This window comes from Ixodes scapularis, unplaced genomic scaffold (assembly GCF_016920785.2).
Source record: "Ixodes scapularis isolate PalLabHiFi unplaced genomic scaffold, ASM1692078v2 PGA_scaffold9__187_contigs__length_104089568, whole genome shotgun sequence".
NCBI classification, from domain to species: Eukaryota; Metazoa; Arthropoda; class Arachnida; order Ixodida; family Ixodidae; genus Ixodes; species Ixodes scapularis.
In genome coordinates, this window is record NW_024609884.1 from 49,325,988 (window position 1) to 49,353,561 (window position 27,574).

At 45.4% G+C, this 27,574-nt stretch overlaps 2 protein-coding genes across 2 annotated transcripts; one reads left to right on the forward strand and one right to left on the reverse strand.

Annotated features, from left to right (window-relative positions):
• The first annotated feature begins 6,986 nt into the window (after nt 1–6,986).
• Nucleotides 6,987–12,342, forward strand: LOC8030718 (probable nuclear transport factor 2). The gene is made up of 5 exons (XM_042287154.1): nt 6,987–7,263; nt 7,581–7,652; nt 7,855–7,953; nt 10,907–11,296; nt 11,454–12,342. Exons 1-4 carry the CDS (start codon nt 7,150–7,152, stop codon nt 11,018–11,020), a joined length of 399 nt encoding a protein of 132 aa, XP_042143088.1. The 5' UTR covers nt 6,987–7,149; the 3' UTR covers nt 11,021–11,296; nt 11,454–12,342.
• A 2,606-nt stretch (nt 12,343–14,948) lies between these two features.
• On the reverse strand, nt 14,949–21,593 carry LOC8030720 (proteasome subunit alpha type-7). Its single transcript, XM_029970092.4, has 6 exons — nt 21,364–21,593; nt 20,992–21,118; nt 20,801–20,925; nt 18,012–18,134; nt 15,262–15,438; nt 14,949–15,111 (listed from the first exon to the last, which is right to left on the reverse strand). Exons 1-6 carry the CDS (start codon nt 21,466–21,468, stop codon nt 15,022–15,024), a joined length of 747 nt encoding a protein of 248 aa, XP_029825952.1. The 5' UTR covers nt 21,469–21,593; the 3' UTR covers nt 14,949–15,021.
• Nucleotides 21,594–27,574: the final 5,981 nt, after the last annotated feature.

A 27,574-nucleotide genomic window follows, 5' to 3' on the forward strand; every position in this document is an offset into this window, starting at 1 on the left:
AACATGTCTCTAAAAAAAAAAAAAAAGTTAATTTGACAATTGTTGCTTGCCTGACGATTTTTATTACAACATTCTGAACAAATACTTGTATTTTAATGGTGATATTTTTTGAAGGCGAGAACCCCGAGCTTGTAGCCTTATCTTTGGCAGTTGCTGCTGCTGATCGAAGAGTTTCGCGTAGCCGAGATGCATATCCTTCAATAGGATATATTTATTCAGACTGAAGATTCTGCATTTCTGGTGATATTTATAGCAGCATTATTAGAAAATACTTGCATTTTAGTGTCGAAGCTATCCGCATTCAAAAGTAAAGCAGAATAGTATCACGCATGAGAGCACGTTTTCAGAAAACTTGGTTTTCGGCAGGAATGAATGGACAGCATGGTATACCATTATTTATGGTTCGCGCATATGTAGCCCTCGAGTGACGGGAACGGCCGGAGGCTCTTGCATCCGCGGGATACTTGCGGGCCGTGTTTGAGACGGGAACCGGCCCACTCGTCACAATCTCACTCGTCATGCAGGAAAACTGGTCACACCGGCCATGTCGTACGAGGTCCTTTCGTCACAGGAACACTCGTCAAGGAGGGCGATTCGTCACAGGTACACTGGTTGCAAGGTTGACTCCGTATCAAAGAGAATGCGTTTGACTTTGTTTTACAGAAATGGACTAGGGCCCAGTGTCCCCGTGTAACAAACGTTTCTTTGCTGTCTTTTTTTTTTTCTTAGGGAAAGGGTCCAGTAGAACGGAGCGTGGGGCTCCGTTTTACTGTGTATGTCAGGATCAGGTCTAGGAGAACTCGTCACAAGCCCGGTCGTCACAGGCCAGCTGGTCATAGGTGAACTCGTCAAGGAGGCCAACTCATCACAGGGCATCTTATTGTACGAGGAATTGTCGTCACGCCGGAATAATCGACACAAGGAACACTCGTGTCACGGCGTGGAGTTCGACTGTAGAACTACGAATTTACTTCTGTTTCTTCCTATTAACTATTTAAAGCACCGTATTGGCAGTTGTGATAAAAACATGGCGCTGAAATTAAAATAAATAAAACTAGATGCCACGACTCGGTTTAGAAAGAACAAATGACAAATGCGATTTTATTGAGCTTGCACGGACCATTACAGCATGGAACTCAAGCCCGGATAGGGGTTTAAATAGCGAGTCTATTTATTTACAATTACCCTCGGGGCCCCCAGGTGTATTACAGGGGAAAGGCGGGGTGGGGGGGAGACGGTTTTCGTAGACCGTTTTTCCACCTCCGTGCACGATAAAGAATGCTCACAGCAACGCTAAAAATATCGTCGGGGAGTGTACGGTTATCGGAGAGCTAAAAAAACGATCCACTAAAACTTCCTAATATCGATACCCACCCTCGCTGCCCTTTCAACTCATATGATTGCTGGCATGGGTAAATATAAATTTTATCCACATTTCGTTGGCCATCTGTCACGTGCCTGTGACGATTATTACGGGTGGAAGAAGAAAAGAAGCGGAAGGGAACGAGCGCGTTCCAGAGAACGGCGAGCGCGAGCAGAGAACGGCGAGCACGAGAAGAGAACGGCGGGCGCGAGAGGAGAAGCGGCAGTGAAAGCCAGGGTCGGGCCGCGACGCACGGCGACGACCAGAGCTCGGAAGGAGGACCAGCCGCTACGGACGGCGACGCCTGCTACGAGCAACTCCAGGCGGAGCACGAGACACCGGCTTCCGCATCATCACAGCAAGCGGCGACGCTCCGCAAGGCACCGGGGAAAGACTTGAACTTGAGGCAAGGACTGTAGCGGGAACGGGCTATGAGTGTATTGACGTGACTTTATCTGCCTTCAGTGTTTTGCTTTTCTTATTGCTAATTCTTTGCCTATTGTTTTGCTTCTGACACGTTCCTATCTTCCTTCTTGTAAATATACAATTTCAGTGTTTGATCCACTCATGGGTGTCGTTTCTCTCTTTTCCCGATTGACGATGACAATTTGGCGAGCCTGCCAGGATTCCATTAATCCACTAGCCTGATCTCGTTGGTCCGGAGGAGAGAGTTCGCGACCATGACTGGGTCCGGGGTTGTAGAGATTGATAAATTGATGGCGGCTGGGAGGGAACTAGGATACACTGGAGAGGAGCTGAAGGTCTGGGTTGAGAGGGAGAAAAATATTCAAAGAGAGGAAAGGCTGCAGGCACGGGAGGCGGCAAGAGAAGAGCGCGCGGCGCAAGAACGCGCATGTCAAGCGGAATGTGTCCGACTGGATAAGGAGCGGGAAGTTCTACAACTCAGAATCGCGGCCCAGGAAAGAGGAAATCGCGAAGCGCGAGGGGAAAGAGGAGAAGGCGGTTCGACTGGACCAAGTCATAGCGCCAGTCCACACAAACTGATACCGCAGTATAATGAGAGACGCGACGACCTCGACGCGTATTTGCAGAGGTTTGAGCGTACGGCCACAGGCCTCGGATGGCCACAAGACAAGTGGGCAACCACTTTAAGTCTTTGTCTCACAGGAGAAGCCCTGACGGTGGTCGGTCGCATGACCCCTGCGGATGCGATGGATTATACAAAGATGAAACTGGCGCTGCTTCAAAGATTCCGGTATACAAAAGAAGGTTATCGCGAAAGATTTCGTGAGGCGAAGCCCGGAGATGGGGAAACAAGAAAACAGTTTGCAGCCAGGTTGACGGGGTATTTCGATAGGTGGATCGAAGTGGCAGGAGTCGAGAAGACTTTCGAGGCGCTCCGGGACAGAATGCTAATGGAGCAGTTCATGACGACTTGCGCTAGTAAGTTGATGGTCTTTCTCAAAGAAAGAGTCTGCTTGACCCTAGATGATTTGGCTGAAAAAGCCGACGTCTTTCTGGAAGCACAGACTCAGCCGAGCGCTTTAAAAGCGAAGGTAGAGGGACAAGACCCGAAAACCAGTGCAAGTACAGTCCCTAAAGCACTCAGAGAGGACACACGGAGGATCCTCCGATGCTTTTTATGCAATAAGGTAGGACACAAAGCCGAGAACTGCAATGGTCGCAATCAACAATACAAACCATCGACATGTTGGCACTGCGCGGCCGGATGGGACACAAGGCCGACAAATGCACTATGAGGGCTGGCGATAAACCACAAGCTTCTTGCCTGTGGACAGCCTCCGACGAAACGGCAGGCGAACCAGATGAGGCCTACCTTACGTTAAAGAACGGCGACAAAATACCAGTGGTTAACGCAGCTGTAGGGAGGCCACCCAAGTTTCTGGTGGAGAATATGCCTGTGGTCGAAGGCCGCATTGGCGAGAGAAAAGTTACGGTGCTTCGGGACACCGGCTGCAATACAGTAGTCGTAAGAAAGAACTTAGTGCCCGTTGGGTGCTACACTGGAAACTGTAGTCCTGTATATTTACTGGACCGAACAACTTACCTGAGGCGGAAATTGTGATCAACACACCCTTTCTGGCAGGAAAAGTCGTGGCGAAGTGCATTGACGATCCCCTATACGACTTAGTGCTTGGCAACGTTCCACAAGTGAGAGATCCCAACGATCCGAACCCATATTGGGATTCCGATCAACAACGAAGTGACGAGATGAAGACACCTACTGCCAGGGAGTTGGCCACCAGCTGGACATGAGAGCCGAGGTACCAGAGAGGAAGGACCGCAAAGAGGCCTCTCCGTACGACTCGGAAAACACGGACTTGGGAGTGATAACTCCGCCTTCAAGTACCGCGGGAGTGGGAGAGTCGAGGAAGAATAAGAGCGGGAACAAATCGGAACCTCCACTGAATGTGCCACAGGTACCGATTCTCGAAACGACAGTCGAGAAGCTTTCGACAGAACAAAGGAACGATGCGTCCTTAAGGAAATGTTTCGACGAGGTCGGAAAGGTGGTAAAGAAACACAAGTGTCGTACGAAGTATGAAATGGTGATAAAGAACAACCTGCTTTTTCGGAACTGTATATTTTCCACCGGGAGGAGTATAGAGCAGCTGGCTCTCCCAGCAAGATTTCGACCAACTGTTATGGCAATGGCACACGATGGTATCATGTCAGGCCACCGAGGCATGAAGAACACGCTCGCGTTAACGGCTGAAGAGTTCTTTTGGCCGGGCATGCAGAGTGACATCAAGAGGTACGTGCGTTCCTGCGATGTATGCAAGCGCACGGTGCCAAAAGGCAGAGTAGGCAAAGCGCCTCTAGGGACAATGCCGGCCATCGAGACACCATTCAAGAGAGTGTCGATCGGCATCATCGGGCCGATCAACCCAACGGCGAGTTCGGGCAACCGAAGAGCCTGTGCGGATAAGGCGACATGCGTTGCCATTTTCCGTCCAAGAGACAGTCGAAAAGGAGATTTCGGAAATGCTCCGACTGGGCGTTATTGAACGGTGCATGTCACCGTATAGTGCGCCGGTTGTAACTGTTAAAAAGAAAGACGGTTCTAACAGGCTTTGCGTTGATTGCAGGAAGTTAAACGACGTGCTTAAGGATGACGCAGAGCCGATTCCAAGGGCGGACGTCACCTTCGCTAAGGTGGGCCGTAAGAAATTTTTCTCTAAGCTGGATCTAGCGAAGGGATACTGGCAGATCCCGATGGAGGATTTGGCCAAGGAGAAGACAGCGTTCTCGTCGAGTAGCGGACTTTACCATTTTAGTTTCATGCCTTTCGGGCTCAAGACTGCCTCTGCTACCTTCACCAGACTGATGAGAAAGTTGCTTCATGGAATTCCGGAGGCTCATCATTACATCGATGACATTCTCATCGCCTCGGATACGTGGACGCAACACATAAGAACGTTGCAGACAGTTTTTGATCGGTTGCAAGAAGCTAACATCACGGCTCGGCCGAAGAAATGCGAGATCGCATTTACAAAGACGACCTTCCTCGGTCATGAGTTGGGCGGAGGACGAGTCGCACCCCAAACGGAGATCCTTGGAAGGATACAAGACGCGCCAAGGCCGGTGACAAAACGTCAAGTGAAGTCGTTTCTCGGGCTGACCGGCTATTACCGCGATTTCGTTCCAAACTACGCGGATCTTGCTACACCACTGCTGGAGCTCACGAAGAGAGGAGAACGAAATCAAGTTGAATGGGGGTCAGCACAGGAGGAGTCGTTCGAGAGACTGAAGGACTGCTTATCGAGACCACCTATCCTGTTGGCGCCAGATCCCGACAAGGAATTCGTTTTGAGGATGGATGCATCTGATGCATGCCTGGGCGCAGTATTGCTCCAGGAAAGTGAAGGACTGCTGCATCCAGTGGGATATGCAAGCAGAACACTGGGAAAATCGGAGAAGAATTACGCCACCGTAGAGAAAGAGTGTCTGGCGATTGTTTGGGCCGTGGAGCGATTTAGGTTGTTCTTATATGGCAGAAAATTTCGCATACAAACGGATCACCGAGCTTTGGAGTTTTTGAACAAAGCGAAGCACTCCAACAGTCGCATAATGCGATGGAGTTTGTCATTGCAGGAACAGGACTTTCACATCGAATACATTAAGGGGAAAGACAATGTTGGAGCAGACTTCTTAAGTCGTCTAGAGAGCTAAGCCGTCGGGGGATATTTGTTCGTAAAGGCAGGACACAGGGTTAATGAGACCCATTAGGATTTTTTTTTTTTTCGTTTTTGTTGAATTAGGTATGGACAAGATTGTGTTGCCCAGGTGATTTGTACGGGCAATTAGGGACGCGAGAGTGTAACCACGGTTCGTTTTCGTGATTTGGGCGATACTAATTTTTGGGATGTGGAAACGGCATACGTGCGTGAGTGCTAAGGACCAAGTGTGGTGGTATTTGTGAATGTGCCGCGGTCACTACAGCAAGCCATCGAGGAGGTCGCCTTCGTGAAGAAACTTCATGTCGTGAAGTTCTCGAAGTGAGGGGGGTGTGTCACGTGCCTGTGACGATTATTACGGGTGGAAGAAGAAAAGAAGCGGAAGGGAACGAGCGCGTTCCAGAGAACGGCGAGCGCGAGCAGAGAACGGCGAGCACGAGAAGAGAACGGCGGGCGCGAGAGGAGAAGCGGCAGTGAAAGCCAGGGTCGGGCCGCGACGCACGGCGACGACCAGAGCTCGGAGGGAGGACCAGCCGCTACGGACGGCGACGCCTGCTACGAGCAACTCCAGGGGGAGCACGAGACACCGGTTTCCGCATCATCACAGCAAGCGGCGACGCTCCGCAAGGCACCGGGGAAAGACTTGTACTTGAGGCAAGGACTGTAGCGGGAACGGGCTATGAGTGTATTGACGTGACTTTATCTGCCTTCAGTGTTTTGCTTTTCTTATTGCTAATTCTTTGCCTATTGTTTTGCTTCTGACACGTTCCTATCTTCCTTCTTGTAAATATATAATTCCAGTGTTTGATCCACTCATGGGCGTCGTTTCTCTCTTTTCCCGATTGACGATGACACCATCATATCCTGTGAGTTTAGCACACAATAATTTGTGCGCGCTGTACGAAAACAGAGATCCACTAAGATGCAAGCGCCTTGGACACATTTAACTTTTCCATCGTTCCCCATTTGAGGCAGGTTTGAGCGTGATAGGCTGGCTACGCTGCTCTCAGATTCTTCAACGCTAGCGAAAACGCGATTTCACTGCATGCAGGATGGCCATCCGGTGGCCGCACTCGCGGAGTGGGTTGATGCGCTATAATTTCGGTTTTGGTTCAAAGGCGCCTTCGATTCGCTGTGGCGGCTGTGGCGTTTTGTGCGACCGACGGGAAACCCCAGCAACCCTAGCCACCCTAGCGACGGGTAGAGCCAGGTAAAGCCAACGGTAAATCGGCGAGTAGGTTGGGTTGGGTAGGGTTGGGTAGGTTTTCGAGTGGAGCAACGTGAGCCTTTGGGGCGTGAGGGTCGTGATGGTCGTGATCTTGGAACTTTGCGTGACATTTGTAATATATTTGACATGCCCAATGTGGTATTAACGTAGCTTTAAAAGTTTAAAACATATTTAGCGTATATCGGAGTAATGCTTTCTTTTTTTGTTTTCTCTAGTGCAGCAGATATTTTTAAGCATGACTGTTCCGCCAGCCATGAGGTAGCAACGTAGCAACACCAGCAACACTGTGGGGGAGCGAGTGGGCTTCTCAACCTCTGCTAAGCCTAGTGGGCAGCGGTTATTTATTTCTGAGTTCTGTGGACCACTGGTCTCAGGCCTTTAGTAGAAATAACCAAAAGATGGCAATGTCGTTAAACCCGCAGTATGATACAATTGGGAAGACGTTCATACAACAGTACTACGCCATGTTCGACGATCCGAATTTGAGACAAAACCTCCTGACGTTCTACAATGTAAGCTATTCCGTTTTGTTGTTTTTTTTTAGTCTTACGAGCTCTAATTTTAAAAATAAGTGAGTAAATACCAGTAGTAATGTTAAGCGTCTTATATGCACGGGAAGGAGTTGGTACCACCAACCTAAAATTCGTTGAGTTACGGTATTTTGTATCACGTGAACGTCGGCACGTTGTTGCGGCGATATTCCCGGTTTCACGAACAACCAACTTCTTGGCACCATTACGGAATTCCAACATTTGGTTTACGCCCGAAGCTGGCATAGTGGGCTAGTGTTCTCATATTTTGACTCTTAACTTCGCATTGTCCGTTTCAGGAAGAGAAGTCTTTGATGACGTTTGAGGGGGAGCAAATATTTGGCCGTACGAAAATCATGGAAAAAATTCAGGTAAGTCGACACGTGCGATTTGAATTAATGCACTTTTTTAGCCGCAATGTATGCTGATGTGACTGACAGTGCAAGCAAAGTACAAATGGCGGGCTTCATTTAGTGTTTTCGATCTACACAGTAAAGACGTTTTAACACCTCAACTGTCACGTGTTCTTGTGATAATACCGGTTCATTAATGTTGACAATATTTCTTTCAAAGGGTCTTCGGTTTCAGAAGATCTGCCACCACTGTACTGTCATTGACAGTCAGCCAATGTTTGATGGTGGTATCCTAATATCGGTCTTAGGCCAACTGAAGGTAAGATTTTATGATGCATTCATTGTGTGGTCAAGAGAAGTGCATTTTTCCATTCTAGACCTTTCAGTAGTAATGTGAACCTGAACCTTGTGAATGTCTGAAAAATACTAATGCATCCCCGTGTTATTTTTCTTGCAACTTCTTTGGCGTATCTGGTATACACCAATTGATAATGCAGTCTGTTCTGTTTGATGTGCTTGTATCTATGGTATGGAGGCTGTGCACGAGTGCTGGGCTTTTGAACAATGTTTCTGACCTTTAGAATGTGGTATTTACCTTCATGTCCTATCGGGTAGGAAGGGAATGCGAACAGCGGTGCACGTGGCAACTAGGAACTGATAAAACTGCCGAGTGCAGAGAGCGGCTATGAGGGTGTGCACATCAGAGTAGGCACTCACGCCTGCATTCCCCTTTCCACCCTGCAGTTTGCTTAGTTCCTAGTTGTTTCTAGTTAGTGCAGCATGTATCATAAGTCTCGCGCTATGCTGTTCGCCTTTCATTCGTACCCGATGGTACAACTGCATAGTTTAAAAGGAGCGCAAGTGTTGAGTCGAAAGGTTCGCAGTGCTGACTCGTGCCTACTTTCAAGAGCATTGTTTGCGAGTGTAGTTTGCATGCTTGCTTTTCGATACAAGCTTGTAATCTAGCGTTTCTATCGACACTACATGAACAGTAGATTGCTGGCTTAACCATGGCATTTGGTTTTATATTGTCAAGGCACCATTGCTTGTATCTCAGTTGCAAACCTTTGTTGCTTATATTGAGTGATCCCAAGCAGCTGATGGAGGACTCCCATTTGGTATACTACAATTCTCTGGTAATGCGCGGGCTGTCTGTGAAAATTGACTGTTCCCATAAGGTTGTGACTACATACAGCCCCAAGATCTATGAGGGAACAAGTGGGCACATGTCTTTTGGTACAGGTAGAGCAGTCTAATGAGCACTGTGCACAATGTCACATGTGTGGCGATGGCTCTTCAAAAACCGGGGACTCTACTAACTTAAGCAGGCGTGTTGTTGTTTTGTTCTTTTTGCGCCTGCTGCCGATAATGCGGGGTGCCTACTGTGATGAAGGTGCGCATGCGTGAAACCACTGCTCTACTGCCTGCTGCACGTGTCGAGCAGGGGAAATTTGGTAGCGTTTTAATTACAGTCTGCATTCATAAATCCAACCAGTCATAAAATTTGTCCACTAATCTTTGGTTATATGATAGCTCAGTAACTCGAGCAAGATGGTTTCTTGAATAACTATACTTTTTTTTTCTATTAAAACAAAAGACGAGTGTTTAACGGCACTAAAACGCTATCAGATTCCCATTGATCGCCCTGTGGAGCATGGCAAGGGCACAAAAGTTGTGTGTGCATTTTTATTGTGGTAGGCAGCCCGCGCTGTCTGTAGCAAGCATAGTAAATGAAGCACAAATGCAAGCCAGGAGTGCCTCCGATTTTTGAAGAGCCAGCGCTGCACACATGACATTGCACACAGCCCTCGCCAGACTGCTCTGGTATTGAAACGGGCTCGCTTCTTCCCTCTTATAAATTTTATGACTGTACAATGTTTTTGTGCTTGCATTCTTCCTTTGGTGTGCACTAGGAAGACAACACTGGCACTATTGTATCGAAAGTTTACAATCATAATTATTGTTCCCTCTGCGGTGCTAGTATATTCTCTAGAAAATGTGTAGGTTCATTGCGTTGCTCTTGCCTGTTAGAAGTGCAGACAAAAACATGAGGTAGTCAGAAGCTGGTGAGAATGTGAAAAGGAACCTCCTAGAAGCCTCGGAGTAGCAGCCTCCGTTTTTCCAAGAGGCATAGATGCCTGTTTTGCCAGCAGCCATAACTGCAATTGTGCATAACTGCGGCTCTGCACGGTTACACAGCATTCCAAACTGCAGTTAGTATAGACTGAATTTGGCCATTTCAGTTTGGGCTCGCTCATAGTTCAAGATGATGGCGATTGCAGCATCACCGCCGACTGCCAGTGCCATTTCAGAGTGCGGAGGGATACATTCAGAAAGAATCGTAGCGGCAAATATTGTGGGAAGGGGCATGTTTAGAGGTCGTATACCGCTATGTGACCTCTGCAGGACGTGAAGAAGGCTTGTGCCCTACGAGTGCTGTCATTGATTATGTTGATGGCAATGCAGCTTCCCTGTTTCTATTACTTGCATTTATTGTATACATTTCAATAATCATTTTTTTTTTATGCATTGGAGAGGCTGCATGAATGCTGTTCCTAGGTTTTTTTTTTTTTTTTTTATTAACTTAAAACAACTTTAGAGCTTGAGAAGTATCGCAAGTGCTCTTAAAAAGTGCATATGATGTTCAAAACAGTGTTCATACCATACATTCTTAAATTTTAAATTTTTCATGCATTCATGAGTATGCATGCCAGCTTGTGCTACTTGGCTCTTTTTTGGGAGCTTGTGTAATATGGCTTTACCTATATTGTTTTCTAAGCTCGCTGCATGGAGAGAATGTTCAAAGCATGGGGCGTACACCTTTTGAATGTGCTTCCTCTATACTTGTAGTTTCGAAGCTTGCACTTGCAGCTTTCGCTGGTTGGGGAGAGAGGTGAATGGAATAAATGAATGTATTCGTTGCTGTCAAAGACAACACAATCCCGGCTTCTACCTGTACTGTACATTCCCGCCTTCAGGAAAGGCATCAAGTGTGCAATGGAGGCGGTCCGTAACCTGACCGCATTCTGCGGAATGCGTTGTACACAAGCTTCATTCTGCCACCAGTGGATATTGTGTGTGTGTAGATATATATATACGTCACTCCTCTGATAACTTGGTGTAGCCCAGCTCCATTGAGCTGTGTGCATCAGAAATGCCCAACAGTCTGCATTTACTCTTCTTTCTACTAGGAGAGTATGAACATGTAAGCACCACTGGTGTGCCTTGGTTGAGTGCAGCAACGGTGATGCCCGTTTCTTTGTCCCGAACAGACTGACGACGACCCGGCACACACATTCCTCCAAGTGTTTGTGCTGAAGCCCATGGGGGAGACGTTTTATGTGGAGCACGACATCTTCCGGCTAGCCTTGCACCACACGGCGTGAAGATGGGAGCAGCAGCGGCCTGAAAGATGTTAAAAACGAAATTGCTGTTCTGCCTGTATCGTGGTTCTTAGTAGCTGCCGCAGGTTCTTTGATAACGACCCAGGAGACAACCCCACTCTGTTTGCTTTTTTAAGATGCGATTGTATGCATGGTTTGTAATAAATGTACATTTTGCTCCTTTTCACTAAACGTCCACAGAAAACACAATCCACTGCCACCAATCCACAGTTAAGGAGCTCGATGTACCGACCTCTTGTCTGCCTTGATTTGGACTAAAGGCCCGTTCACACTCTTGCAACCGAGTGCGACCGAGAGAGACCAAACCGGTTTTTAAGCCTCTTGCGATCTCTTAGGACCAGCTCCGCTCAGTGCATCCGGTCCCAAGAAGTCTTTCTCGGTCGTACTCGGTTGCAAGAGTGTGAACGCGCCTTAATGTTATACTTACTAATGCTGCAGTTGTGTAGCTTCCTAGCACAAAAATAAACAGTGTCATTATGCCCCTGAAGCCTTCACACAGGTTACAATCTGCATCAAGGTTTGGGGAAATTGACAGTTTCCTTTGTCCTTACTTGATGTTTCGACAGTGGTGGCTATACTATATCAAGGTGTTGACCTAAGATCTAGTTTCAAAATAAATATTTTGTGCAGAAAAGTTGTTACTGCACAAAATAGTTCCAGGTGCAGCTGATCCATAATTAAGGTTGGATATTTTGGTCTTAATTTTTTGTTAAATGGAGGAGGGGTATTTTTTCTATGAGCACAGGAAAATATGTATTGACTTCTGTGTATGGAAGTTTGTCATCTGAAAATATTATGGATTAATCCACTTGATGCTGGCTCTTAGTGTTGACCCTTGAAGGACTGCCTGTGTAAGATTGTTTTGGGGTTAGCTAAACGAGGAAATGCTTTATTGAGAGACTGGGCAAGAGAATTACTTGGCATTTTAACTGCATGTAAACTTTGCCAGTGTGAATGGTATGAATATCCATAGTAGTGCAGAGAGAGAGTTGCTCCTAAGTATTCATACTATGGAGCACTTTTCAAGAAGTTTCATATGCCTTCTTAGTTTTTTTTTAGGAAAAGATTGGTTTCCTATTGAAATGTGGTCCGTTCTAGGCTGTGACTGTTAGAATTGCAAGTATTGCTTTTGTTTGACTTTTTTTAGTGACAGTGCCCAGTTTTGGCACTAGTGTTCAGTCATACTGAATAGGTATGTCGCATAGTGCATGCCATATTGTGAAATTCGCGGAGACTTGGATTTTTCTGAAATTGTCTCTAACCCTTAACCTGTTTTGCATAAATTGTTGAAATATTTCTGGTCACCGAGTATTTTTAAATGCAAATGTCCGATGCATCACAAGGGCTCAATCCCTAGCTGAAGGTACCTCAGATGTGTGTGTGACATGTCTGCACAACATTGCCAATTCGCAGACTTTTTAAACTTATGCCTGTGTGTGCTCATGAACTCGCAGCTCACTTCCCACAATTTGAGAGCCATGCTGACCAGTTTAATGAATAACTGGAAAGGGTTACTAAAATGCAGTCAAACTTCATGTAAGATAGTTTGAGTGCTGCCAGTTGAAGGGTTTGTATTGACAATAGCCCTCAGAAATGATTTCAATAGGAATTGTGAAGCATTCAGGATCTGTGCTAAAGCTTGGGTTGATTTATGTAGAGCTGAAGGAGTGGACAGTGATGTTAAAATCTAGTTAATCAAAGTTCTATCCAGCCGGCGAAAGCTCTTTATACATGGGCTTGCAGCTGTAACGGAAGATTCTGCTCTATTGGTGTGGCTGGAGCATGTTGCACCACCCGGTTTTGCTTTGGTGCATCCAAGGCTGTAATTGCGGGCAACTTTCTGTGGCTATGCAGTCAAAGCTATGGGTGGACAAGCGTTTGTGCAACTTGAGTGCACTCTTCACTACTACATGCCACAGAAAGTTGTCCGCGAGTAGGGGTGCTTGCACTGCCAGGATGAACTCTAAATCAAGGCACGAGGGCCTTTGTTTTCTGCCACTGCAAGGAGAAAAATATGCGCTCATGGCTTCATTAGAATTACTAGCAAAGTATACACCACTCGACAAGCGAGGCTATTGAGTAGCTATCGAGTTAACTTTTCTAAGCTAGCTCATCTCTTTACGATGCTTTACAATTGACGCTTGAACACGTATGCTCCAGGATTGGACGAGTGCCTTGCCTCACTTGAAACTCCTACCACATGCCTCTTTTTCCCCATTCCTTCAGTCTCACCACGGGGCTGTGCCAGTTTTGCTGGACATTTCAACATACCAACACACTCTCTGTGTTCGATTTACCTGCATGAGCTGCACTCGGAGCGTGCGGTCATATTCAATTTCAAGTGCAGCCTATCTCGAAATGACCGGAGGTACACTGCCCAGCACTTTTCTGGACTGTGTTACACTTTTCTTCACTGGTGCAGGCTGGTCCAGGTAAATTGAACGAGCCTACTTTTGACAAACAAGTCCATATTTGCCCATACCAGGTGTTGGCACTGCACGTATGCAGGAACCAATCTGTGTCAAGTGATCTGTGCTTTGTGGTTAAGCATGTGATGACAGGAAGCATTCACCAGGTTCCTTTCACACCGTCAAAAGTACTGTTCATGGCAGACCATAAGCAGAGACCTACACATTGTTTACAAGCATATCTGCGTCAAGTGATACGTCTGCACGTGCGCCACGTAAAGCCCCTACATGTTTCAAAAGTAGCGCAAGGTGCGTCTATGCACGAGGCACGTGCTGCTCTTGGGAAGATCACGGCGGCACAGCGCAGCACTGAGCTAGATTTCAGACATTGTGTTCCCAGAAGTGGCGCGCGGCACGTGTCTCAGGCATTTCAACAACAATGAATAGCACCACTTTTCCCAGGATAGAGGGGCTTTAGCCCCGCAGAAACAGCAGCACTACTGCAGCTGTGCCACGTCAGAGCTACGAGTTGCTGTATAGGCATAGGCACATTTCTCTGCCTTGCATTGCTGGCATCTCATTTGCATTTTTAAAATCTCCATATGACAACTTGAAATGTAACAACTGAAGGTGAATTGTCTTCAGTACTCCAAAGCATATGTGTTCTTGTATGGCCGTGGCGACATAAGGACCCTCAGCGAGTGTATAGCCAAATGCGCCTTTCATGTTGTAAAACCTCGCCTTTGGTTCGGAAAAATACTGTAGAGTCATTGAAGCTAGATCTCCTGCCCTTGGCAGAGCATCTCCCTAGGTTAGAAATGTTTTTGGTTTAAAAATTTGATGCTTCATGGGAGAGGTTTTGCGGCAATGTGTAATATTTTGAAAGCTTGTTGTTGTCTACAGCTATGCGTGCAATAGAACTGCACGCTGTGAAGGCCAGTATCGTAAATGCAACAAATAATTTTTTTTTTTTTTTCATTAAATGCACAGTTGATATTTATTGGCTATAATGCAGTCGAATTTCGTTATACTCGAGGGGACCGAAGAATTGTTTGAATAAAGTTGCAATTGCCAGGAGTTCCCCCCCCCATAGAGACACATAAGATGGGACCTGCATGTTAGTTTGAATTATCCACAAGTATGAATTAAGAGAGTTTGAATTAACGAGATTCGACTAGTCTGCTTGTGCCGAGCTCACTGAATTGCTCACCAATGTTTTCATTCGTGGCAGACATCATCTAGGAGCTCATTCCAAGTTTGCACTGTAAAGAATAAGTTCTTAACTATGGAATTCAATGCATACCACTTACAGTCGCAGTGGTCCAACATTGTGAACTGGCTTCTGTTCTATAAACAGCAAAGTCTGCATAGCTAACATCAACACTTCAATAGACCATTGAAGAGTGGGTTTGGCGAGCACATGCTGCATTCATCCATTTCTAGTTGCACGTTTCTTGCACCCTTTCCTTTCGGAGTAGAGGAATTCCATAAGTTGTGTAAGATATATGCAAAGGACCGAAGTCATTTTATTATCGGAAGATTAAGGTTACAATTGCCACCAGTATAGGATGCAGCTCATTTCTTCTGTTTCTTCTTCTCGGCCTCATCTTCCTTCTCCTTTTCAATCTCCTCCACATACTTCTCGATTTCCCGGGTTTCTAGCATCTGGAAGAGTAGAAGAACTTGAAAGGAGCCCCTTCCCAATAGCAGTAACTGGTTGTGAGCAGCACAAGGTCTGCATAAAACCAAGGCAGCACCGATAGTCTGGCCCCAGGGTTGGACATGCAAGAGCAGTTTGCTTTTGGTGCAACTTGCCTTGAGTGGCTTTCCCCGCTCCATGATAGCCACTTCAAGGTTGTGACCCTGAATGACTTCAAGCAGGGCACGTATCGCCAGTTTTACGGCACCTTCGTCAGGCTGCATCTTGTCAACAGCATAATTTTTTTCCAGGTATTCCCGCACGGTCTTGGCACTGCGTCCCGTAGCATTTGCCTGGTTTCGGAGAGAAAGATCACGTCATTGAGTCAATTTGCAGTTTTCATCGGGGTTATGTTGGAAAATTTCTCTGATGCCACTAATGTTCCACCCTTCTTAACAGAAACGTCAGATGGAAGTTCAGTCATCAACACAGAAGTTTTGCGAAATTTCAAGCAGTTCAGCCTGCCCATTGCAGCGTGCTTGTAAAGTGCACCTTCGTGGCCACTGCTTAATGTGCATGGATGGCAGCAATAGTAGCTGGGCAATACTTTTTTTGCAAAGACTGCAGTCTGTCGCTAGCTGATGTACAAACCACTGCTGCAAAGGATCACAAGCTGCACAACTGAGATGCTGTAGTAAAAACTAAAGTAGGATCAATCACCTGGTCGTTTTTGGAAGTGCAGCATGCCATAGGTGTTTCTTGCTTGATGTGATCACATTCAGTGAGACAATGCGAAGACCAAAGAGGATATACCTCAATTAAACATTAGGGACACAAATTCATGCCAACTGTGCCAGCTTTGTGTCGTGCTGGCCCTTTCTAATCCTCGGGATTTCAAGATGATAATGTGTGCAGGTGAGTTGGTCAATGTTTATCAAATCTTGGTGGTGGCACAGCAGCAGAGGTAGATGCAACAGATATACGTTCTCCTATAGTTTGCACCGCCCACGGCCCCTCTATCTCCATCCCGCTCTTGCAGGAGCGGCATGCTGATTCTTGTGAACAAGAGCGCTCATGAGGGGGAGAAGTTCTTCCGTCTGCTGCGACGGATAGTGAGGGTGGAAACCATGAAACCCATAGATACGGTGAAAGCATTGAAAACGGCTAAGGTCAAGCTGCTGTTAGCTCTTCACAGCGTTTTGTGCTCATGTAAGTAGCCCGATTTCTCGGTCGTTTCATAGTTATTTTAACAGTGGCTGGGTTTTCGTGGGAATTAAAGGGCACGCAGTGTCTAAATATTGCAGCGGCCATGTTGCAGATTAGTCTTGAAAACCTTCGGGATGCCTGGTTGCAAAACATTTCACGGCAAGGCACCGACGAAGGGAGCCAGTTCATTCGGTGGGACGAAGTTGTCCAAATAATAGAAAGCTAATAACGATTGTAGTTGTAATTTTCAAGCATACAAATACATTATGCTCGTCTGTGCTCTGTCTTTATTGTTTATAATAACCTCTGCTTTGTGCTCACTTCAATTACAGTCTCTTGGTACGGGGAAACAGCACTGCTGCTCAGATTCATGTCTATGAATCGCAGAAAAGGGTTATTCGTTTTGAACTTGTTATGCAATCCGGTATGACAGCCACAGCCCTGTTATTTGAAACATTAGGTATTGTTCATGGAACAAGTTTTTATGATTAAATTTTACCTAGCATACAAAAAAACTGAACAATCCAGATAGTAATTTGCTTCCACTTTCTTCTTCGCAATTAAAAAGGGACTTTGTATGCCATTCTCTATCTTGATGTCTGGACGGTACCGCGCTCGAGGAAAAACTATGCTAAGATCAGATGACCTTCCCTAAGGTTTTAAGTTATTTTTTATAACTGGAGACCGAGGGGCCGTGCCGAGAATCAATATTTGAAGTGAAACAGGACCACCAAGAACATTCAGCTTTGAGTCGCGCCACCGCCACCGCCCCGCCCCGCCCCGCCCCGCCCCGCCCCGCCCCGCCCCGCCCCGCCCCGCCGTCCTCTCCCCCGCAGTCCTCAGGTAGTGGCTGTCACACTACCCCCCGAACACGGACCATAAATTCAAGCTTCCGGTTTGCACCCTCCAGAGAGATTAAAGACGTAGCAACAAGAGTGTTCCCTATGCCCCACACTTCAAATGGTGAATGCAGCCAAACTAGAGGCACTCTTGTCCCTCCACAATTTTTATAGGTGCTCGTGTGAGTGGCCTAGTTTATTTGTTGTTCTTTAGTACCATTTCAACAGTCTAGGTTTTCATGTAACTTGTGAGGTACACACTGCTTAAAAACTGTAGTAGGCCGTGCTGAAAAGTGAATGCAGCAAGAAACCTTGATCGGGAATACCACATGCTGCTGTCCAAAGAAAGCTTTGAGGTGCCTGGTTACGGAACATCTCATGGCAAGAAAGTGACAAAGGGGGCAGCAAAGATGCAGGGCTATTGTGTGCTCACTTCAGTTAAAAGACTACTATAAGTTAGAAACAAAGGCAAAAGTGCTGTGGCCAACAGCTATACCGACACAATTTCCCTCATACCCATCTTCCATGCACCCAGCGTGTGGAACACTTGGTCTTATGCTAATTAAGCCTGCGTTAACTATTGCCTTCACCAGACGGAATCGGTATGCTGCTCCTGCAGGAGCGGGAGAGGATTGAGCGACTGTGCCACTGCAGCTGGCCAGAGGAGAGAAACACAAGCAACATGCTGGGATGCCAGCAGACTGCTACTTCCATTCACCGGAATTTCTAAAACCATCTGCCAGGACTGCAAGAACGCGTAGCATTACACGGCTGCCAAGACACATTTTCTTGTCACTTTGGGGACTCTCCAATGCATGGGAGGTGTAAGGCATAGGTAAAAAGCCATAGACAAAGCAGCACAAGTGGTTTTTGACCCTTACCTTCCATTCATGGTATACACCTGATGGATCTGTCTGGAACAACCTTGGGGTTCCATCAAAGTCGAATCCTGCTATGAGGGCAGATATGCCGAAAGGCCGTCGACCATTGCTTTGCGTGTACCTCTGAAAAAAATGGTAATTGGATATAAATAGGATTTTGTGTTTTCGGAGTTTATTTTTTGCTGAAACTTTGGGGTTTGTTGGAATTAACATTTGTTATACTTGTTAGTGAGCGCGTTGGTAATGATATAAGTTTAGAAAGAGTTATATACGTAAAGACAGGGGACGGGACAACACATCTTTGTTGTGTGTCGTCCCGTCCCGTCTTTACGTATATAACTCTTTCTAAACTTATAAATTTTTGTTAGATTCCCAATTCTCTGAAATTCAGAGTATAATTGTACCGTGTCTCCAATTTTTCAAAATTCAAAAATCCCACGACAAATATTGCAAAGTGCTGCCTCAATACTTTGAAATAAGTAAACTCCTGGACATCGTCACTGGGGAGCATGGAAACTTCAGGTTCCACTCTATATTATTCTATAGGTTCATAGCTTTTACTGTTCTAAAACCACTATCCCTCCTTCCTCTAAGAAGCACAAAGAGTATGGTCCAAACAGGAAACATAAACAATGGTGAATTATCCTGAAATTGGGGTAGAAGAGAAACATCAAAACGCAGAAGAGACAGAAAATAGACAGGAAGACATCTCAAAATTATCTGTCCCTTCTACGTTTTGATGTTTCTCTTGTAACCCAGCCTCCGGTTAATTCAACATGGTTAATATATATCAGCTCGCCTGCAACCATACCATATTTTCTCTCAACAATGGCTTTAATCGTAAACCAGAGGTACCATTGACGAGCTAAACGGTAAACACCCTTTTTTTCTCAGTAGTTCCGAAATTTCAAGGGAAACTGGAGCGGCCTCTTCTCAGGACCACTGTCACTCTGCTTCTATGAAATTTGTTTGAATAACACCGTATCGTGCATTTTATTTTACTGTTGAAACTTCCAAATTCAGTTTTCCACATACCGTATTTAATCGAGTAATAGCCGCAATGATTATGAAGAACACCTGAGGGTTTGCTTTTCCGCGGAGCACGCGAATTGCCGATCACCGCAATCGACAGCATGATTCCAGCGGTTTATGGGACAGAGATAACGTCTTGGTGCGAAGATACCATCTGTGAAGATTGCATTTGTATGGAAAATCATGTTCTCAATCTAGTTATTCGCTATGTAATTTATGCGCAACGCGATGATTGGGTATATATGTTTTGCGGGAAAGCAGACGCAGTGGCCTTGTTCATAAGTAGTGCGGCTATTACTTGAGTAAATACGGTAAATACTAAATTAACAAAATTTTACCAGCAACTGTTTTTCAGATTTATCCGAAAACACGAAACGCTAGCTATAAACGACCATCCAGATTAATTCGCTAAGCAAGGCTTCTTTTTCAACACAATCATATATTCTCCTGAATAGGAAAGCATTTACCGAGTTTGTTTCAATATCGGTTTCCCACTATAGTGCCTTGAAGGGGCCCTGCAATCATATTTAAGCGTCTACCTTTTTTATTTTGGTTTCCACGTCTCTTGGGGTTCGGGCAAGCCAGCAGGCATGGAGAGAGTAACTAAATATCAGTGCGTCATATTTTAACCGGATGACGCGAAAACCTCCTCCACCTACGGGGACAACCCGCGGTACCGAAAGCGCGCAAAATGTGACGTCTTTGGTCCTGAACTTACTACTGGTCAGAGCCGCTAAAAGCTTCTTTTCAGTCGAAATACAAAATATAAGTGGCGCAAACCGTTTCAGTTATTTATAAAAGTGGTTTTTGTTCACTACTTTAGATCAGAAAAGAAACAAATGTAGTTTAGAAAGTATGGAAACAAGAAATGACCCGTCGACATACCCGCCACCAAGTGGTGGAAAAAGCGGCGCATACTAGAAAGGTGTAGTGGGATCAGGCACGAACGAGCGGCGAGCGTAGAAAGGTCCCGGATGTACGCGGCGGCGCTGCGGTAGTATGGACTGGAGAATCAGACCGGTTCCAAGCGTTCCCAAGGCCTTCGGCGAGCAGCTTTGGCTTGCGGTTTAGCCTTTTGGCGGTATGGCAGCGCGAAGTGACTCCCGTTCTGAACTGATCTTTATCCCGTGTTTGCTGTCGTTTGTGGCCAATGAAGTGTCATGCCGAATTACAGTACGATCCACCTATACAATAATGAGAAAACGCGAAAATGCAATCGTTATAACCGATTATCATTGTACCTGGACTTGTCGTTTCTAGTCTAGAAACTCTATAAACTGATCGTTATAAGTAGTATATATAAGTGGTATCGTTATAAGTGGATTGCACTGTAGTGTTTAATCGCGCAGCAAATGCAATGCAAACCGCCCTGGCTGCCCGCTTCATAGAGCCTAGCCAGAACATGCTTTCGTGGTGCCCTCTCGAGCCGTCCACACAGAGTGCGGCAGCCGTGACCGCTCGCTGAGCTCACTACCTCTCCTCTAGTTCATGGCCACTCAAGCAACCAAGGACGTCATGAAGGAGGTTATTTTTTGCTTGTTTTTGTCATTTTAATTTGCCCGTAACTTTTAAAATAAAGCGAAATTCGAGAAAAGTTTCATTAAGTTGTTCAGTCCAAATTAAAAACCAGTAAAAAATTCCTTGCAGGGCCCCTTTAATACAATTAATATAGTTTACAACAGCGGGAAAATAGTTATGAAAGACCTTCGCTAAATCAGGGAAGCATATGAACAGTTCAGCCGATGGCTGCAGCTCACCTGTTTCAGCTGAGCAATGTAACGAGTGATGTACTCCAGCGTAACGGGGTCTTCCACCGTCAGTTTGTGGCTCTGACACTCCACTCTGGCTCTGTCAATGAGTATTCTTGCATCGGCAGTAAGGCCTGAGAGAAGAAGAAATCGGCGTGAACTTGGCAAACAAAGATGTACCTAGTGATCAGAAAACTCACCGGCGAATGCCATCACTACGTGGTCATCCAAGAGACATATCTTCCGGACCGTCCGTTCCTCTTGGAGCTTGGCCACGGACTTCTTTTCCACGGCTAGGACAACAATGTTTGCTCCCTTTATGCCCACCTGAAAGAATAATCGACAGTCTTACTTTACTACAGCACCCGACTTGAGCATCAGGAAAAGACGGGCTCCGCCGGTATGAGTTGCACTTTAAGGCTTCTGAAAGGGGAAGCAGGCGCTAAGCGACCAAACAGCTACTGACACTATATGAACACTTAACAACGCAATATATCTAAAAGTTGTTGCCTGTAACTTTTAAGATACACAGACGTTATGCGGATACAGGACAAGAAAGGCGCGATACTTACTGCCGTTGATCCTTTCTTTACCGCTTCCTGAGCGTATTCAACTTGGAAAAGATGTCCATCGGGAGAAAACACAGTGATTGCCCGATCGTAACGTGCAGTGCCCATGATTTAAACTTGACTGTCTATAAAATCACGCTTGATGCCGAGAAAGAATGACAACACAATTTTAGCAGCAGGCCAGATGCAACACACGATGTCAGGCCTAGCCCATACTGTAACTTGTTTCATCTCTTATGGGGGCGCTAGTTGCAGAACAGGTGACGCTGCAATCTAGAGACTGAAGACCATTTTGCACTGCATTTTCGGTTTATGAATATCGGTAGTTGTTACACTTTGATTATAAACCAACGTTGTTATAAACGAACATTTTTGGGCTCCGAACATAGAGTTATTACAATAAACGCTAGAGGCTCAGCTGGCGCTAGTGTCTACGGGACTTCCGGTTGCAAATTGAAGCAGACAGCATGCAGCCTACATTTCGAGCCTCTTGTCTCTTCGCCGGAAAATAACATAAATACCTTTTGTCATTTCGGTTGTACCGGATAGTATGTACCTTTATTGGCATTGTGAAAGTGTAATTGCTTTAGTTACAACATTTTTCTTTGTCACTGAACGATGTTAAACTTCGCTCCATTTCAGGCCCAAACCTCTGTTTCAAGGAAGGTATGTGAAAGCGAGCAACGATTCTAAGCAAACTAACGATCGAAAGGAATGTAGCGTGTGTTCAAGGTTTGCTAGCATCTCAGTGGTGCTTATATATTGCTAATATGCCCGTCCTGTCATTGGACGAAAATGACTCAGTCGTGCATCTTTACGATCGGTTAAAGAAACATTCGAACGCAAACAATAAAGCTTTGATTGCTTTGATTAAAATTTCAGAATCAAAAGATTTTCGGTTGTTCTTCCAAACCCACTATAATTTGTATTTTTACTTGGACCACCTTAGGGTGAAATAAACGGCTGTTTAGGCGTCAAAACGCACTTTTTTGCAACTTCAGGATTGTTGTTTACTGCGACATAATTAATTGAGCGGTTTTACACATTTTTTTTTATAGATTATATACCTGCAGGGCAGCCGGTAAAAAGTTATATTAAGTTCCGGTAGCAATTATATATTTTTAATAAAAAATGTTAAATTTTTTTTTAATTTTTTAAGTTTTTTTTTTTAATATTTAATTTAAACAAAACTTTACAAGCCCAACCACATTGCAAGTCGAAAGCCGTGCAAATTTAAGAAGAAATATTGTTTGGTTTTTCACTAAAATGCTGATTTTGATCAATTATTGAGTGATGCCTAGTTTCACGCTGCTTTTAAAAGTAAAAACCGCGCTCACATCATCAAAAAAAGTTTTCGGCAAAAATATTTCAGGGCATGGCTAGAGACATTGCGGCAATGGGCCATGATTTTTTTTTTTTTTAATCGGAAGGGGTTGAGCGCAACGTCTGGGACGTTTGACATGGAATGACCCCTCTGCGGAGACGATCGCGCGCGAGGGCCGAGCCGAACTTCGTACCGCAGCGGCCGGATGCAGCCGAGGAGATCAACAGCCGGGAAAGTCAAGACGGACAGAACGAAAGCTGGAATGAAAGCGAGCGGAGTACGAGACAGTGACCCTTCTTTTTGGAACGAGTGTGTGTAGTTCAAAATAAAAGTGTCGGGTTTTGCTCAAGACGGATCGATATCTCTGAACGCCAAGAAGCAGCGGTTCCCACGGGAACAGAGGTTTGGGTCTGGAATATAGCGAAGTTGAAAATCGTTCCATGATTAAGAAAAAAATAAATAAATAAAAACGTTGCAACTAAAGCAACTACACTTCTGCAATGTTAATAAAGGTGGATACTATTCGGTACGACCCAAATGCCAAAAATTACCTAATTAATTTTTTTTTCGGCGAAGAGACAAAATGCACGCGCGTTTTCCGATAGAAATGCACAAGAGCACCGCAAAATTATACTGGTTGCTATCTGCTTCAATTTGCACCCCAAAAGTCGCATAGACACCAGCGCCAGTTGAACCTGTAGCGTACATTATATTAACTCTATAAGCATAATTTTTTTCTTTTATTCCTCAAACTCGTGGAGCAAATTCTGAATGTTTGCTAAGATAGCCTGTCGCCGAACTGTGCTCACGTATACCTTTACCTGCCTTTATGTTTGGAACTGTCTCAGTCAACCTTGCCGCGCGCTCAGTGGCGGGGGAAGAGTTCGCTGTGCGCCGAAACTACCATACGAAACTTGTGTAGAAGGGGATCAAGTCTTCAATATAAGTACTTGCCCTTGTAAGTCCTCATGAACATTAGGATCTTTTGTCCAGAAAAACAGAAATTGATAATTTTGAAAAGAAACTGTAGAGCCGTGAAAAAAAAACAAAAAAACTGCGTGTTTAAAAGTTCAATTACTACTTCATAGAACTTTATGACTGTCATCTAAAATATTCCTGGGGAACATTGTGAATTTTGTCGTTGTTTACTTGTTGGACATCCGCGAGACGGTGATGTCCAAGAAAGTTGGGAATGCGCTAAGTTTCCTGTCTTCTGGGTCGCTTCCTTTTCACCTTCCCCTCCCTTTCCCTTGCTTACTGCCCTGTCATCTTTCTTCACTCAGGCCACTACTGCAACTGTTGCCTTTGTCGCAGGTTGTTCATAAATGTGTATGCAGCCGGATGGAAAGATTTTTTATTCTTTTTGCTTTCCGTTAAATTTTATAACATCACCAGAGCGCTTTAATTCGTCCTGATACAATAGAAGCTAAACAAAAGGGAGGGACGAGGACAGTGGTGTGCAGGCTTTCAGTTCCCAACATTTATTTCGTGCCAGCGGAACCCAGCAGACCTCTTTTGGGAAGGGGAAGCGGAGAGATCCCCCAACGTATTCAGAGGGATGACGCCTTGTAGTCAAGCAACATGGAACCTTTTCTACTCAAGTTTTACATGGAATGCATGCTGCCATAAATTGTAGATCCTCGAGAACCCCGAGGCGTGCCACTAAGAGAACCCAGTTACATCCTTGATGCCAGGAAGAGACGAGACGAAAACCAGGCTAATAAAATCAAGAGGAATTGAAAGAGCAGTAACAAGAAAGCGGCCCCATAGTTTACAGTGTGAAATATCGAGACTGGGACTGTATTTCCGATGCCCTCGGTCCTCGCGAAAAAGGCGAGTACGAACCATGAGTTTATGACCTGTGGCTGGAGACAAGGCTGCGCGGGCAGGAAAAAACGCGGGGCGGTGAGTCCTTCGTTTATTTATGCGAAAGCATTCACTGTCTCATAGAGTCAACTGACGTCATCAGTTTGAAGCGCGAAAACGGTTCCTAGTTTCCGCCGCGATCCCAATAGGAGCGATTCGCCTTCGGTTCCATTGGCTGGTGCGCGTTGTTGGGGCTCCCATTGGCCGCTGCGCCATGGCCTCCGAGATCCCGAAGCGCGCGTGTGCTAGTGTATACGCAGTAGAAGACAAGGGGAGCGGACTAGCAGACGACAAAGGGAGCGGACGAGCGGCTTGCATGCTTTCGCATTCACAACTCATAAGAAATGCTTAAGTGTGCCTCGAGCTTTTTTTTTCCTCACACACTCCGGTTACCTAACAAAACGGCGCAGGGAGATGCACGCTGTATCGTAGGTTGAGGGAGTCTGAAGCCCCTGGTAAACAACAGTTCCCTGCCTTCTGGGTTAAAACCCAGCACATAGTCTTGCAGAAGGGCTGGTTGCTTGATGCTGCAACCGCATCTAGTCCTTCAATCTGAGCTTGTTGGGCCGTCCACGGTGTTTTCCGTGGTGGTTCTTTCGTCTCCGTGTTTTCCGATTTTAAGGTTCGTTGGCGGTCTCGGCGTTCGGGTACCTTATGAAGGAAGGTGTTTCCTCTTCCATGTCCGGAGCTCGTCTGTTTCTTGTCGACGGTGGATGTGGTCCAAGTTGTTGACGCTGAAGTCTTCCGTCATTCGGGCATGGCGGGAATGATTGAACCCATCGGCTTCACGATTACCGCTGGCAGACAGGCCGGACTTTCGCTGAAATTACTCACGTAGTCGAGTTGTCTGATCGAATACTCTGCCACTGCTCCCTATCTGGGTATCCCTCGATCTTCGCTCGTAGGCCATAGCGTCATGAGATCGAGGGGTGAGGCCCTTCGTCCGCCGAACATTGCTTCGGCGGGTGTTTTCTTCGTGGAAGATGAGACGTCGTATGGTGCCGGAACAAGAACCTGGCGATTCTTCACTGAACTGCTTCTTCCGTAAGCTTCAAGAAGAAAGTTTTCTCCGTTTCCCACACTACCTGATCTGCTTGCCCGTTTGTTTGGGGGATCGGCACACCAGCGCGGAGCACGTGGAGCGAAAGCTCGCGCTGCAGAACCCCAGGATTCTGGGTTCAATATCTACCCCTGTCCCTTTCGATCTGGATGAGCATCGTACTGGTGTGCCGTCGTGTAACACTACTTACTGCGTGATGCACGTTAAAAACCCCAGGCTAGCGGTTGTACTGCACTGGTTAACTTTCTCATCTACGTCTAGAAGACTTGTCGCCCGTTGAGGCCGACCAAGTTCTAGGTTGTATTGTCACGAATGACAATTGACGAGGCCAATGATAACTGAAGAAACTAAACGTTTAAGGCCACGGTCCCACTGAATGTGGCAGTTTAGGTACTTTTCGGCAGGTCATTACTCATCTCCTTTTGAATACTCTTTTGTGGGATTGATGTCATTCGAAAGGCAAGGCAATCCTCTTTCATTTGATATTATGTATGTGTTGGTTTTTACTGTTCATGCGCGTTTGTAGCGTTGCGAATATGATGGCGCGGACCCTCACTTGCTCCGCTAGTTCATGTTTTATGAACGATCCATTAAAGATAACACGATTCCAATATATCAGTTTTGTTAAGATGATGTCGGAGCAGAATGTAACGATACACTTTTTCGGTATTTGCACTACTTTGTTTTTTTCATCCCTCCAAATATTGCCCTAAAATTGTCATTTTTCAGCACAAATAAGTTTTTAATGACAAGCGCTAGGGCAATAAAATTAGCAACAGATGTAGTTCTTATAATTGGTAATATGCAGAAAAAAAATTAATGTTGTGTAAAATTTTTTTGTTTAGATATTTTATATCAAACGTAGCACTTTTTTGTGCTCCGAGTCATGGTACTTCAAATGCCTCTGAGCAAATAATTAAACTATGATAAAATATTTTATAACATTTAGAGCTACAATGGTTGCCCAAGAGGTGGACGATGGCTTTTTTTTTCATTTTCAAAGTCATAACACTCCAGGAGCCCTTCAAACTTATCTGTTTTTGACGCATATCTTTTTTGGACATCAGACAGATTTATTGGCATCTAATAACATTTATTGTTTGAAATAGATATACATTACGATGTATTAAATTTTCACAATGATCTTCCTTTGGTTTCTTAATAGGTGTAGAGCTTAGCTAATTTTAAAAACAATTAAAAACTGTTTGGGTGTTTTGTTGCGCTACCTGGCGGATGGCAGACAAACTGCTGATTTCTAGTGTTCAAAAAATTTCCGAGGGCGGCGTTGGCGTCTGTATCATCATCAATCTCCGTGTCTTTTTACCCTCACATTTAAAAAATATATTGAAAGATTTACTATCGATAACTGAATGGTTTAAGTACTGTGTCAGGCTAATAAATATAAGACAATTGCACAAGCGTAGCGTGATATAATGTGTTCATTATTCGATATGATTGAAATAAATAAACACTGAAGACGAAGAGGAAAAGAATACACCCGAGTTCAATTTATGCCTAGAGTCACTAAATGCGCTTTAAAGTATCGGCACTCTGTTCCCCAACGGGCGCCGCCATTTTGGGTCTTGGTCAGAGCAAACGCAACTGCCGATCATCATGATCCAAAAGTACGACTTCCTCAGCATTAGGTGCGGTGATAGGAAGCTGATGCAATATTGCAATGCTCTGTCGCGGGTTGTTTAAACATTTGTGAGGGACGGAAAAGCGTTTCCTGTGATTTTAGATAAAGCTTCATATAACTGGCAACCATGATCTTAAGCCACAATATGGCCAAGTCTCGTTACTCTGAACCGTAGCTAATTTACTGGCACAAGCGGAAACAATGAAGAAGAGGCAGGTGTCAAAAGGTAGTGGCTTGTGGAATCCACGGGGCTTACGTCATGGCCCCTCCAGGTATTACAAGCCTCTTAAACAAGAGCATGAATAGTGTCATTAAATAAGCTGGG

What these genes read in the sequence shown, in the direction of transcription:
- LOC8030718 (XM_042287154.1), top strand. Translation starts at nt 7,150, where the DNA reads ATGGCAATGTCGTTAAACCCGCAGTATGATACAATTGGGAAGACGTTC. An exon ending in ACCTCCTGACGTTCTACAAT is followed by an intron (nt 7,264 to 7,580) that starts GTAAGCTATTCC and finishes TGTCCGTTTCAG; the next exon opens with GAAGAGAAGTCTTTGATGAC. An exon ending in AAATCATGGAAAAAATTCAG is followed by an intron (nt 7,653 to 7,854) that starts GTAAGTCGACAC and finishes TTTCTTTCAAAG; the next exon opens with GGTCTTCGGTTTCAGAAGAT.
- LOC8030720 (XM_029970092.4), bottom strand. Translation starts at nt 21,468, where the DNA reads ATGGGCACTGCACGTTACGATCGGGCAATCACTGTGTTTTCTCCCGAT. An exon ending in TAAAGAAAGGATCAACGGCA is followed by an intron (nt 21,119 to 21,363) that starts GTAAGTATCGCG and finishes TTATTCTTTCAG; the next exon opens with GTGGGCATAAAGGGAGCAAA. An exon ending in GTGTATACCATGAATGGAAG is followed by an intron (nt 15,439 to 18,011) that starts GTAAGGGTCAAA and finishes CTCCGAAACCAG; the next exon opens with GCAAATGCTACGGGACGCAG.